Source organism: Lissotriton vulgaris, unplaced genomic scaffold, assembly GCF_964263255.1.
Source record: "Lissotriton vulgaris unplaced genomic scaffold, aLisVul1.2 SCAFFOLD_638, whole genome shotgun sequence".
In the NCBI taxonomy this organism is placed as follows: domain Eukaryota; kingdom Metazoa; phylum Chordata; class Amphibia; order Caudata; family Salamandridae; genus Lissotriton; species Lissotriton vulgaris.
Window position 1 is genome coordinate 408891 of NW_028249064.1, and position 12364 is coordinate 421254.

At 42.4% G+C, this 12364-nt stretch overlaps 1 protein-coding gene across 2 annotated transcripts in view; it reads left to right on the forward strand.

Annotated features, from left to right (window-relative positions):
• Positions 1 to 12364, forward strand: part of LOC147663710 (bestrophin-2a-like) — an 84713-nt gene that overhangs the window by 2838 nt on the left and 69511 nt on the right. For both annotated transcript variants that reach the window (XM_086950249.1, XM_086950248.1), the window contains 2 exons: positions 5955 to 6137; positions 6371 to 6465. In XM_086950249.1, coding sequence (XP_086806375.1) covers positions 5986 to 6137; positions 6371 to 6465 — 247 coding nt within the window. In that variant the 5' untranslated portion in view covers positions 5955 to 5985. The remainder of the gene's footprint in view (positions 1 to 5954; positions 6138 to 6370; positions 6466 to 12364) is intronic.

Below are 12364 nucleotides of genomic sequence, written 5' to 3' on the forward strand. Positions count from 1 at the left end.
ACCAAGAGCCACACATTCTCGTGTAGGCAATACATGGGTAAGTCATCACTGGCGATCTGCCAACCAAGTGCGCGAGGTTGGGGCACCGGATGGGATGCTTCGGACGTGCCCACGGGATAGCACTTGCTCACATTGTCCCACACACATTCATGCCCACAAGTCTCGTGGCTCAGTCGGACATTTAGGTGCATCTGAAGCAGTGCTTTAAATGGACCGGTACTGTACGGGACTTAATACCTTCACTTTTCGAAATGGAGAATACTAGCACATCTGTGCAATGCTGCAATCCACTTAAAGGGAGTGTACCCGCACTTCTCAGGAGTAAACACTTACTCTCAATAGTAAGTACCTGCACTTCTGTGCAGGGCACAAGTCTTAAAAAAAAAGAAGTGCTGGGACTTCACTGCAGTATGCAAGTGAAATCATGACGCAAACCATCACAGCGCATGATGTCACGACACGTGACATTGCACATGACATAACAGGAAGTGACCTCCCTAGATGTGACATCATAAGAAGTGACATCAGATATTAAGCCCTCATACATGTTCATCACGTGTAACGTGGGTACATTTAAGCACATTGTGAGATTTAACAAATTTGATTTGGCGTTGAAACTGTGCCAAAAAAGTTGCAATCGCGACGCAAAATCTGGACCTCAACTAATAAATTAATTGTTTTACACCCTGTCAGAAAGAAATTGACAACCAGGAGAAACATGACAGTAGATCTGTTCTGTCTAATTGTTTGCTAAGTCTGCATTTTAAAAGATTTTATGGATTGAGGCATCTGCTGTAAAGGTGCCCAGTAAATCTCAGGGAATAATAATAATGATGGGATAACTCTGGAGGTTAATGCACTTGCTGGAGAGATCTGTGTTTTGTGAAGTCACAGATTTGAATCGAAGTAGTATAGAAAGTTAATGTATTTCCTGCAAAGCACAATCTGCAGCACACAGGTGACGGATTTGTATTTTATGTAGCTAGTAAAGTGGGCTACTGCTTTGAACACAGATCATTTTGTTACCTGTAGTACATATTTTGTAATCCTTGTAATATAGCACAGTGAGCTATGAAGGACATGTGACTCCTACAGCTTGTAACTTTGTCTCGCGTAACTCATCTTGTACATTGATTTATACATGTACATGATTTATTGTCAATGTATAATGAGTATGTTATGAGGAGCTCTGACACCCTGCATTGGGTTGCACAGGGCTATAAAAGAAATAAAATAGTGCTATTGAAACTGTTATTTGTGTAAATTCTGGTACAGGCCGAACACCTGACCTTCTTATAGTGCATGCATCTATTAGGCACAGGGACTGAACAAAGGCAAAAGCTGCTTGTGAAGAGATAACAAGCTGTGTGTCTTTGTTTCCCCTCCATGGCATTTACAATAAGTTGAGGTTCCAGGCCGCCTCCAGTGTGGATATTCTAACAAAAGGAGGGCTGACAGCCCCTTAAGCTCGGCCCAGCTGGAGGTAAAAAAAAGCTCCCTCGCCGCCTACACGTTGCTGTTGGAATGGGAAGCAGACAACTCAGGCACTGCTGAACGTGTCCCAGTGTCTGAAAATTACACCGGGACAAGTTCAGCATATTTTTGTGAGGTCCAAGTTCTTGGCAGGGTGGACGGTGTGCACCCTGTGAACATAGTGGGTGGACCAACGATTTGTGCCCTGCTTCTGTGTTCCCATTTAAAGCATTGGTCTGCAGGGTCGTTGGAGGGACTAACCTCACATCTTTGTTGCTGCCTCAACAGAGTAGGTAAAACACTCAAAAGTGTTTGCTACTAGGGAAGGAGGCATCTCTGCCGTGTCTGTGTGCATAAATTAGGAGGGTTTGTGAGAATGAGGGACACAGAGCGATTTTTATGTTTCCCTGAACTCTTAGGTTGGTAATCAGGGTCAGACTGTCCATAGCAGGCGGTTCTGGCTCCCACTTAGGCGGGAGAATCTGCGGGAAATCCAATCTAGGAAGACTGGTGTGCCCACCTATGTCAACCCCACCCCTCAGGTGGGGGAGGTAAGGTGAAGCACACATCTCAGTCCCCTCCATCTTGAAGATGAGTGGACTCAGCCAATTAGAAGTAGGCTCATGCTTCCTCCCACTGGAGGGTGACATAATAGGGGATGTACCCACTCCAAGGAAGGGACATATTGGTCCTGACCTGCACACCCTTTTTAACACCCCTAAATCTAGTATTTAGAGGTGACCCTGAACCTTGCCTCCTTCAGATTCGAGGAAGAAAGAAGAAGCACTGAAGAGCCGTGCTAACCCAGGAAGTAGAAGAGGACACCAACTGCCTTAGCCCCAGTCCTACTGGCTTGTCACGCTTAGAACCTGCCTACAGCAAGAACCCCAGCGAGACCAGCAGCCAGCAACCCCCAGAGCTCAGAAGACCTGCCCTGCGACCTTCCCACAGACTCTGTCTCCCGTGAGCACTGGATTTGCTCAACGAAAGACTCACCTCCAGAATCAAGATTCTTTCAACTCCGCGATTCTGCACCAGACACCCACGGCCTGCGTTCGAGTGGCCCAACACCTCAAGGAGGTCTCCTCTTCAATCCTGACCTGGGATCTGGTGATCCCCGACCTCCCCCAAGGCTCCAGAAAACGCCTTCAACCTGAAGGGTCCTCCTGACCGCAACCCGAGCTGGTAAGAAAACCCGATGCCAGAAGATACTCCTGCACCATAAGCCCCATGGCTCGGGTGGCCCAACTAACAGAGTCCAGGCATTCCTTAAGACCCCAAATTTCCTCTCCAGCCAGTGGTCACCTTCAGGAAGTCACCCTGCCGAGCCTGCAGAATCTTTCCGAAACGGAAGATCTTTATTGAAAAGCACAGGGTCCCGACGTCCGTTCTGCACCCTGTACCCGGCCACCCGAGTGCCACGGATGGTGCAACTTGAGTGCCCATCTAGACCGTGGGGAACCTTGGTCCTAACCCCCAAATCTCACCCATCATGAGTTACCTTCAAAATCGATAACATATTTTCTCCCCCCATAGGAGCCCATGTTATAAGATTTTGGTCCCAATTTTTTTTAAAGTGTAGAACTCTTAATGTATGGAGGAAAGTGAACTTAATTGCAAAGTATCAAAAGTTGTACTTAACTTGTATGTAGAGACCTTGTAAGTAATCTGAAAGTACTTACTGTATGATACCAACTGCATTAAAAAGTGAAACAAACCTGTAAGATTTTCGTTGAACAGTCTTGCATTTTAAAGTATATTTTACCCACCTATGCCAAGTCCTGCTTCGTTCCAAAATAAAATATAAGTATACCTTTTTTTTATACTTACCTCATTGGTCTGGATTCTGTCTCTGAGTTTGTGTATCAGTCCTTGATTGATTGAATACAATAAATGCTTAACACACCCTCTGGTTAAGCCTAACTGCTCGCCTATACTACCACAAAGAGAGCTATTAGTATTTACCTAATTTAGCCTCTGCTATACCCCATAGGCCTCCCTGGACTCTGTGCACACTATACCTTACTTTGGTATAGTATATACAGAGCCAGCTTTCAAGACTGGGCAAATAATTAAATTCACTGAGCTGCCATTTTTTCATGATCACATATGATAGCACCTTCAAATATGTGAGTTCAGAATGTCTGCTGTACAAAAAATGTTTGATTTAATAGACTGAACTTTTGCTCCATATATAATACCAATGTAGACACATATAGGATACACATGAACTCCGATTTGCCTCTTAGTTTATCAGTATTGTCATCACCTCACATGATATAACTATGCTGATGACACACACATACTCCTTAAACTGGAAAGCCCCAAAGACATTGGAAACTCTCAAATGTTCAGTTGTCACAGAGCTGTGTATCAGTTCATGATATGGAGCCATTTCAAATTGAATGCTTCCAAAACGGAAACACTCACGTGTGGCGATTGGAACAATTATGACCCACTCGCCGCCAGGCCTGACGATCTGGGATCACCACCTAAAGTATCAAAGGAAGTAAGAAACCTCAGAGTTACCATTAACTCCATGCTATCAACGAATGCCCAAGTGGACAAACTAGCAAGATCAAGTTTTGTTACTATAAAAACTCTGCAACGCATCTTCCCCCACCTGGGATTTCCACACAAGGTCCAGGCTACTATCTCTCTTAGTCTGTCAAAATTCGATTAATAGCCTCTAGCACAGATCATTTTTAACTACTATGAAAAGACTACAACAGATACAGAATTCTACTGCCAGACTACTCTTATATATAAAGCCACAAGTCTACATTTCCCCTGCCTTGAAGGCCCAGCATTGATTACCGGTTGCCAGAAGATCCACATTTAAGCTGCTTTGTATCACCTACAAAGCGTAACATGGAACAGGACGGCGCTTCATCAGGAATAAAATTATCAAATACATTCAACAAAGGAGCCTCCACTCTAGATTGTTACCTCACCTCAAAATCCCACAGTATAAAAAAAAATAGGTGGCACTTCCTTCTCTGTTCAAGCAGCCAAAGTATGGAACTCTTTACCCCCAAACATAAGATCCACAGATAACCACCTTATTTTCAGAAGACTACTCAAGAGTTGGCCCTTCCCCCAAACCACCATACTCAAACATAAATATGCAGCATATACCTCTGTGTATATAAGCATTTATTCGGGCTACTGATGTGTACCTACATATGTATATTGCTTTGTGTAAACATATTATTTTTTAAATAAATATATAGATGTTAGTTCTGCTTAACAAATGTACATATTACTTATGGTTATATTATTCTATGTTTATCATGTATATAGTTGACTGCACAAATAAGCAAATCTTTTATCATAACTATCTATAATTCCTTCACTATTGAATAAAAAAAGAAAAACGAATTAGCTTGAAGTACAGCAACACTTGAAAGTCTGAGTTTATTAAATACAACTTAAAGATACATATATACCTTCCATGCACTTATGAATCTTTATATGTATTACTTTGCTTCTAACTGAGCATACCCAATGCGGTACCCTATACCTCTCTCAATATATCCTCTAACTCCACTCTCTGACTCATCCCAGCCCCCATTCTACTGCTCTGATCTCCAAAATAACCCTTGCTACACTCGTCCCTCACCTACCCCTGTTTGCATTATCCCATACCTGTTTTAGTATTTAGATCTCCCAAACAAGCCTTTCTAAACCCTTTCCCTTTACTCCTCCCAAATCTTCTCCGAATGCTATGAGCTCCAAAAAAACAAAACACTTTCTAGACCCTTTCCTCTTCTATCCCTTCACTATCCTTTTCAATCCAACTAACAGACTAGAATGTTAATCGCTCAAATTAATTAAATATTTCCCTATACTATTCCCCACTAATCAAATTTGTTTCCGGAGTAGCATGCTACCTACTGAAAAGCTCTTAATCTCCTCATCGGGGGTAGCAAGCGCTATATAAATGCAAAGCCTTTCATCTTCTGGTACTTCACTATCCTTTTTCAATCCAAATAACAAACTCACATGTCCACCACTCAAATTAATTTCATATCTCCCTATACTAATTCACAAGTAATCTTTTTGGGGTTCCAGAGTAGCATGCTACTCGCCGAAAAAGCAATTCGATGCCTCATCAAGGGTAGTAGGTGCTATATGAATGCAATTACAATTAGATGGGTAGTTTGCACATATAGTCTACAAGAGTTTTTGTTTTTGGGCAACACCAGGGAACATGTAGCTGCACGTTAGTGTTACGTATTAAGACAAAGCTTTTTAATTTTTGTTTATTTTTAGACAATCAATTTTGTACTGTTTGGAAAAATATAGGCAACTGTGAACTGTGCGTTCATTTTAATACAGAGAGGCACATCTGTGAAGTGGTCTGATGGATTTTTTTTCTTCAGTTTTTTCTTTATTATGACTTCTATAAATATGTTTAATGCACCTGATATAATTATGTTGCATGTCTTTATTTCAGTTTTTTGCCTTTTATTTGGCAGCTAGTGTTTATGCCGACAGTCGGTGGGCGTCATGACAGTCTCCTACTCGGCACGCGTCTCCAATGCCCGCTTTGGCGGGTTCTACAAGCTGCTCTTGTTGTGGCGAGGTAGCATATACAAACTGCTGTACAAGGAGATCCTGGCGTTCTTCGTGGTGTACCTGATGCTCAGCCTCATGTACAGGTAGGACCCATGGATGGCTTCTCCTTCAGGCTAGTGCATTGGCATGCTGTTGTATACCAGAGGTTGGAGAGATCAGTCTCTTTATCTGCCATTTCTTCTCTAACTCACTTTATTCTTGTTTTTTCCCCTCAAATTTGCGTGCATTTAATGTCCTTTTTTTAATCCCCTTTGGAGATATATATGCTCTAACCAACACCTTCTTGTTATTCTTCTCCACCAACCCACTGACACAGGTTTATCTTGTCCGACAAGCAAAAACGCAACTTCGAGAAACTATCCATCTACTGCGACAATTACGCCAACCTCATACCGATGTCCTTTGTGCTCGGTAGGTGTCCAAAAAAACTCTTTCAGGGCCACCTTTGCTTTAATACTTCCTACATATTGAATAAGTCTGATTTCAATTTCTTTTATACTTAAAGTTCTTTTATTGTTCCATTTATCGTAAATTGCATGCTAAAGGAAATACATTTCTGAAATATTCATACTCCTATAAAAATAACCATAAATGGACATGTATTCAAATGTTATTTGAAATTGATTACTATTGTAAAAATATAATCTGTGTTTCTCTTCAATGCTAGTGAATAACCATTATTGTAATCTAAATATTCCTATATCAAATTATCAGCCATACGCTCTTTCATCTTGTTTAACATAAATACGTTCCATGTTTTATAGTTTTTTCAAATGGATCAATGTTACCTAAAATGTTACAACCATAATTACTCAAATAAACCACATTATATTTTGTCCCTCCTTTACTTCCCTTAAATTCCCAGCTCACCTTGAATGCTGTGTAGTCTGTAGGACCTTAAAGCATATTCGATGTATATTATGTCCCTACTCAAGACAAATGCCTTGCAAAAGGTGATTTAATTTTATCTACATTTATGTTAGACTTATGTTCTTGGGTTCACTGCTCGTTTTGTCCTATCATCTAATATTTCTTACAAGGGCAAGTTATAGCATAACTATGGTTTATAGTGCTACATGTCACATAATCACTGAGAAGGATTTTCTTGCTTGCAAATTGATCGAAATTATGCTCTCCTTTAAAAATATATTTGCAATTAACACAATGTAAACAAGGATCTACCCCCTTCGTGTATTTTCTGCTAATCTTTGTTAACTTTATCTCAAAAAGGCCATATAATTGTTTTCATAATCATCCTTCTGATGTTTGGATATATTCTGGCGTGAGACTAATAATGGTTTTGAGGAAATAAACATTTCAAATCCTGTTCGTCCAACCATAAAATTCCAAATTTTCAGAATGGTTGATTTTGATCTTCAAGATCTATGCGAATATTTCATAACATTTTAATCTGTTATGTCATTTTAGTTGCAAATACAGTAAATCAGCAGTTTTGAAAACCTTAATCTTTTTGTTTCCGCTAGTCTTCAATGTGTATTTTATGTAGCCCTGTCATTCTGAAGTTTCGCTCTAAAATTCTCAATTCCAGGTTATAATTCTCAGATATAATTGTATTTAGTGAAATCCTGTGACTTAAAGGCAGAGGTCTTGTTATGTTGATGTTGTGGGTGGAGACTTGAGAGATCCAAATGAGCATTATGACCAGTGTTCTTTCTGTACATATTGGTCTGCCGTCTATCCGTTGATCCCAACACCCAGAACACGCATCTCTATACCTTTTACTTCCGCTGTAATTATTCCTTTTCCAGGAATTTTATTTATTTTGTAAATGAGGTTTTCCAATTTGATTTGTGTACCTCAACATATCAGTAAGGCATCGATATGCCTTACATTAAATTATAAGTGTCTCATGCAGAAAGCCTGTTGTGGAAAAATACTCATCTGTTCATATATTGGGACAGAATGTGGCCTAACGGCTAGGGCGGTCTACCTCAGAGTTGGGAAACCGTCTTCGAGTCGCAGCAGGGACGCTCAACATTCTGTGATTCTGGGCAAATCACTTAATGTCCCCGTGCCTAACAAAACAAATGAAAATAAATGTGTCCGTCCGTAACATAACTGATACTCATGTACAGCACACTCTGATACCGCTGGGTCTAGTTCGCGCTATAGAGAAACTCGGCCCCCCCCCCCGCCCCCGCACTCCGCCAAATAAGCAACTTCAAGAGACAATTGAAGGACAGAGTAACATAGGAACACATTGATGTTCCAGGCATTGTAAGTAGTCCTGATTATAACATTCAAATACTTTTTGTATTAGTACTACGTGCAGTAATTGCAAGATAAATGCTGCCATACCATGTAAATTGGAATTCAGTAATACAAACTCCATACTCTGTAAGCGCTGTTGTTATGGAATAGAATATTTGAATAGAGGGAAGAACTGGTAACAGCACACATTAGCCAACAAACTACAACTTCCAAACAATCATTGCAGAACACAATTAATATCCAATCTGAAAAACACAGTTTTTCAAACGTTAAAGAATTAGTCAAACGTTATACTTGAGCAACCTCTCCACCTACCTAAACGAGCCGTGCTTGGAGGGTAATACCAGCCTTGGTGTCTTTTTTTTTTTTAACATACTTTATTGAGGACCTTGACATCACATCTAATGCAAAGATTGCTACAGAAGGTCTTTTTTTTCTTGTTAAAGTTTCTACAGGAACATTGCATGACTCTACTATTCAGTGGCTGAATATCACGACAGAAAATGAACTACATGTACTTCCGAATATTAGCTATGAGTTCAGATAATCGTGAATTAGTGTTACTTGGATATCAATCACATAAAGCATATATATATATATATATATATATATATATTTCAATTAACTAAACAATCCCAACTATGTCCTCTACCCCACCCACCCCGTACTCCTGGTTTGTCGATGCTAATTCCTATAGTAGCCTAAGGGGACTATTAGAGTATTTTCAGGGGTCCTACATTACCCATGTACTGCAATAAATGACCTATGGTTTGGAAGGTTCGGGTCCATAGGACCTAATGCAGTATCGTGACTCATGATGATGGGGTACACTGTGGGGATATTAGGTCAGTAGTTCGAAATCATGTAACATAATATCCCATTCCATGGAGATGGGTTGTTTTCGTAATCCTTTCTCTTCTTCCCTCCGAAGGGCTGCGCTCTCTGCTTTTCCCCATTGTATCATGTCATCCTGCCAGCTGGGTAAGGTCTGGCATCTGGGGGATTTCCATCTCATGGTAAGGGCTCTTACTGCTAGTATGAGGGCCCAATCTAGGAATCTTTGTTGCTCTTTCTACGCACTAGTACGTCTACGAACGCACATGAGGCAGTCCAGAGTGCCATCTTAAACAGAAAGATGAGTGACCTCGCCTAGGGAATGACGAACGCCTCCCCAGTAGTCCTGGAGGTGGGGGCAGGACCATAGCATATGCATGAAGTCCACATTGTCCCCTTTACAACAGGGGCAGCAATGGTGTACCTCAGGGAACATACAGTGGATTCTCTGTGGGCTGAGATATGACCTATGAAGGACCATTGTTTGGATGCATTTTAGTTTGGCATTACAGGATACTCGTTTAGGATGTTCAAGCATGCTCTTCCAGGCTTTATCTGTGATTTCCGTATTGGTATCTTCGGACCATTTTTTTCTGAGGGATGTAAGTGTGACTGTGGCGTGTGCCCGTATAGCCATCTAATTAGGTAACCCCTATTCCCCATATAGTATAATAGGTGAACCAAGTTGTGCTGTGGTGGTTCTCCACACTGCGGAGCCCATGTGTTCTTAATGTAGCAGGAAACTGCAGCGTGTAATAAGTATAAATGTGTTGGTGCACATGTAGCCTGTAGAAAAGATTTGAGATCAAGTAGATTACCATCTCCAAAGAAAGCTCCAACATCTTCTACTCCTGTCTCTGTTCAGGTGTGGATCCTGGTCCTCGTAAGCCTGCATTGTGGTGTGGGAATACCCAATAAGGGGATATTCATTGAGTATTGGGTCAGTGTAGAGGTATATGATAATGCCTTCTTCCAGCACTGTAATGCCGTCCTCAGCAGGGGAGGGCTTTCTGCAGGGATTTTGATGTTAGGCAGAAGCAGGGAGTGCAGTGTGACCCGGTCTAGGTCTCTAGGTGTATAGCCAATTTCTTGCAAATTCTTCCCTGCCGTCCAATAAGGCAGCCATTGAAGCTGACCAGCATAGTAATATGCTCTGAAGTCGGGTACTCCGAGGCCTCCTCTATGAGGCTCTAATTGGAGTTTCTGTAGGCTTAATCTCCTACGGCCTGTCCCCCAAATGAGTTCTACTAATATAGCATTTAGTGTATTAAAAATAGACTGCGGGACTACGATAATTAAGTTCACAAAATAATATAATAAGCGAGGGAGCATCACCATTTTTTAGATGGCAATGCGCCCCATCACCTACAGGGGCAGGGAAGTCCAGAAAGCCACAATAGCTCTAAATGCCGTTATGGCCTTCACTAGGTTGCTGTCAAGTTGATCTGTCTGCGTTCTGTATACTTGGATGCCTAAGTATTTGAAGGTGGTGGGGGCCACTGACCATGTGTACGTGCCAAATCGTAGGTCGTCTGGGTATGGTATTTCCTGGAAAAAGTAAGCCAAAGATTTCCTCGGGTTCATAGCAAGGCCCGAGATCTGTTCAAAGGTTGAAAAAAAAACCGGGAAGGGGCATGTTGTCAGCAGTCAGATCACGTAGATATACTAGGATGTCATCCGCATAGACTGAAATGAGGTGGTTCGTGCCATTTATAGGTATTCCCAGGCGGTCCGCTCACCGTCTGAGTGCCACTGCCAGAGGCTATAATGCGAGAACGAACAATAGGGGAGACAGCGGGCATCCCTGCTGCGTACCTCCATGAATTGTATACTGGCCTGAGATATATCTCCCCGTACGGGCTCAGGCAGTAGCAGAAGTATACAGTAGAAGTACCCATTTAAGGTATGTGTCCGGTGCCCGAACGGTTGGAGTGCCGCAAACATGTAATCCCAGGATAGGGAGTCAAAGGCCTGCCGAAGGTCTAATGCCAAGCATCCTGAGGTCTGGTTAGCATATGGGGTGGCCTTCATGACGTAATGTAGTCGTCTCGCATTAAGGGACGTGCTACGATTCGGCAGGAACCCACATTGGTCACTATGTATGACGGTATTAAGGTAGGGTTGTATGCGATTAGCAAGGGCTTTGCTCAGAATTTTATATTCTGTCGCCAACTGGGAGAGGGGCCTATAGTTGGACAGATCAATGCTATCTCGTCCCGGTTTAGGCAACAAGGTGACCAACGCTTGCATGGTGGATTGTGGTAGCTGGCCGGCTTCTATGGCAATCCTATATACTGCTTCTAGTGCGGGGACCAGAGCATCCGAGTAAGTATGAAAGAATTTGATGGGCAGCCCGTCGAACCCAGGCGCTTTATTACGATTCAGGCCTTTAATTGCAGCCCGTATTTCCTGTTGGGTGATGGGGCCATCTATTTTCTTTTGTACAGCATCTGGGAGTACAGGGATTGTAAGATCCCTTAAAAAGTCCGCAATGGAAGGGTTCATATTTAGTGTGGGTGCAGCATACAGTGCAGAGGTATGTATAAAAGGCTTCATTTATCTCTCGTTGGGTATGGGCCATACTCCCATCTGGTGCACAGATTTGGGTTATAATCGGTGGGTCTGGCCTGTCTCGCACCAGGCGGGCTAGCTGTGTCCCAGTTCTATCAGCCTCCGAGTGTTTTCGCTGCATGAAGGCCCTATGATCAATCGTCCGTAGTGTTTCAAGTGTTTCGGCGTGGCTAATATGGGCACTCTGCAGTGCCTCCCGTTTTTCTGGGTCAGTCACTGCTTCCTGCTCTAGTGTAGTCATTTGTTGTTCGATTCTTAGCAAGCTTTGGTGTGTCTCCTGTCTGGCCCCCACTATCTGTCCAATCGACTGCGCCCCACTCTATTAGGTTAGAGGAGGCTGTGTTCCAATTTTCGGCTAAATAATTAGTGATGGTGGTGGAGAGAGCTACATGAAATGGAGCATCCTCTAATAATTGTGGGTGTAGTTTCCAGGTGGGTACTGGGGTCGGCACATTACACAAGGTAAGTGTGAGCTCTAGGGGGTTGTGGTCTGAGAGGGTTTTTGCTAGATATGTGGAATGGCAAACCTGAGTGACAAGAGAATTGGAGCAGAGGAATCGATCTATCCTGGTATGGAGACTATGTACAGAGAAGTAAAATGAATATTCCTAATGGGTAGGATGCAGACATCTCCATACATCTGACAGCACCCATCCTGTCGACAAGGTATTAA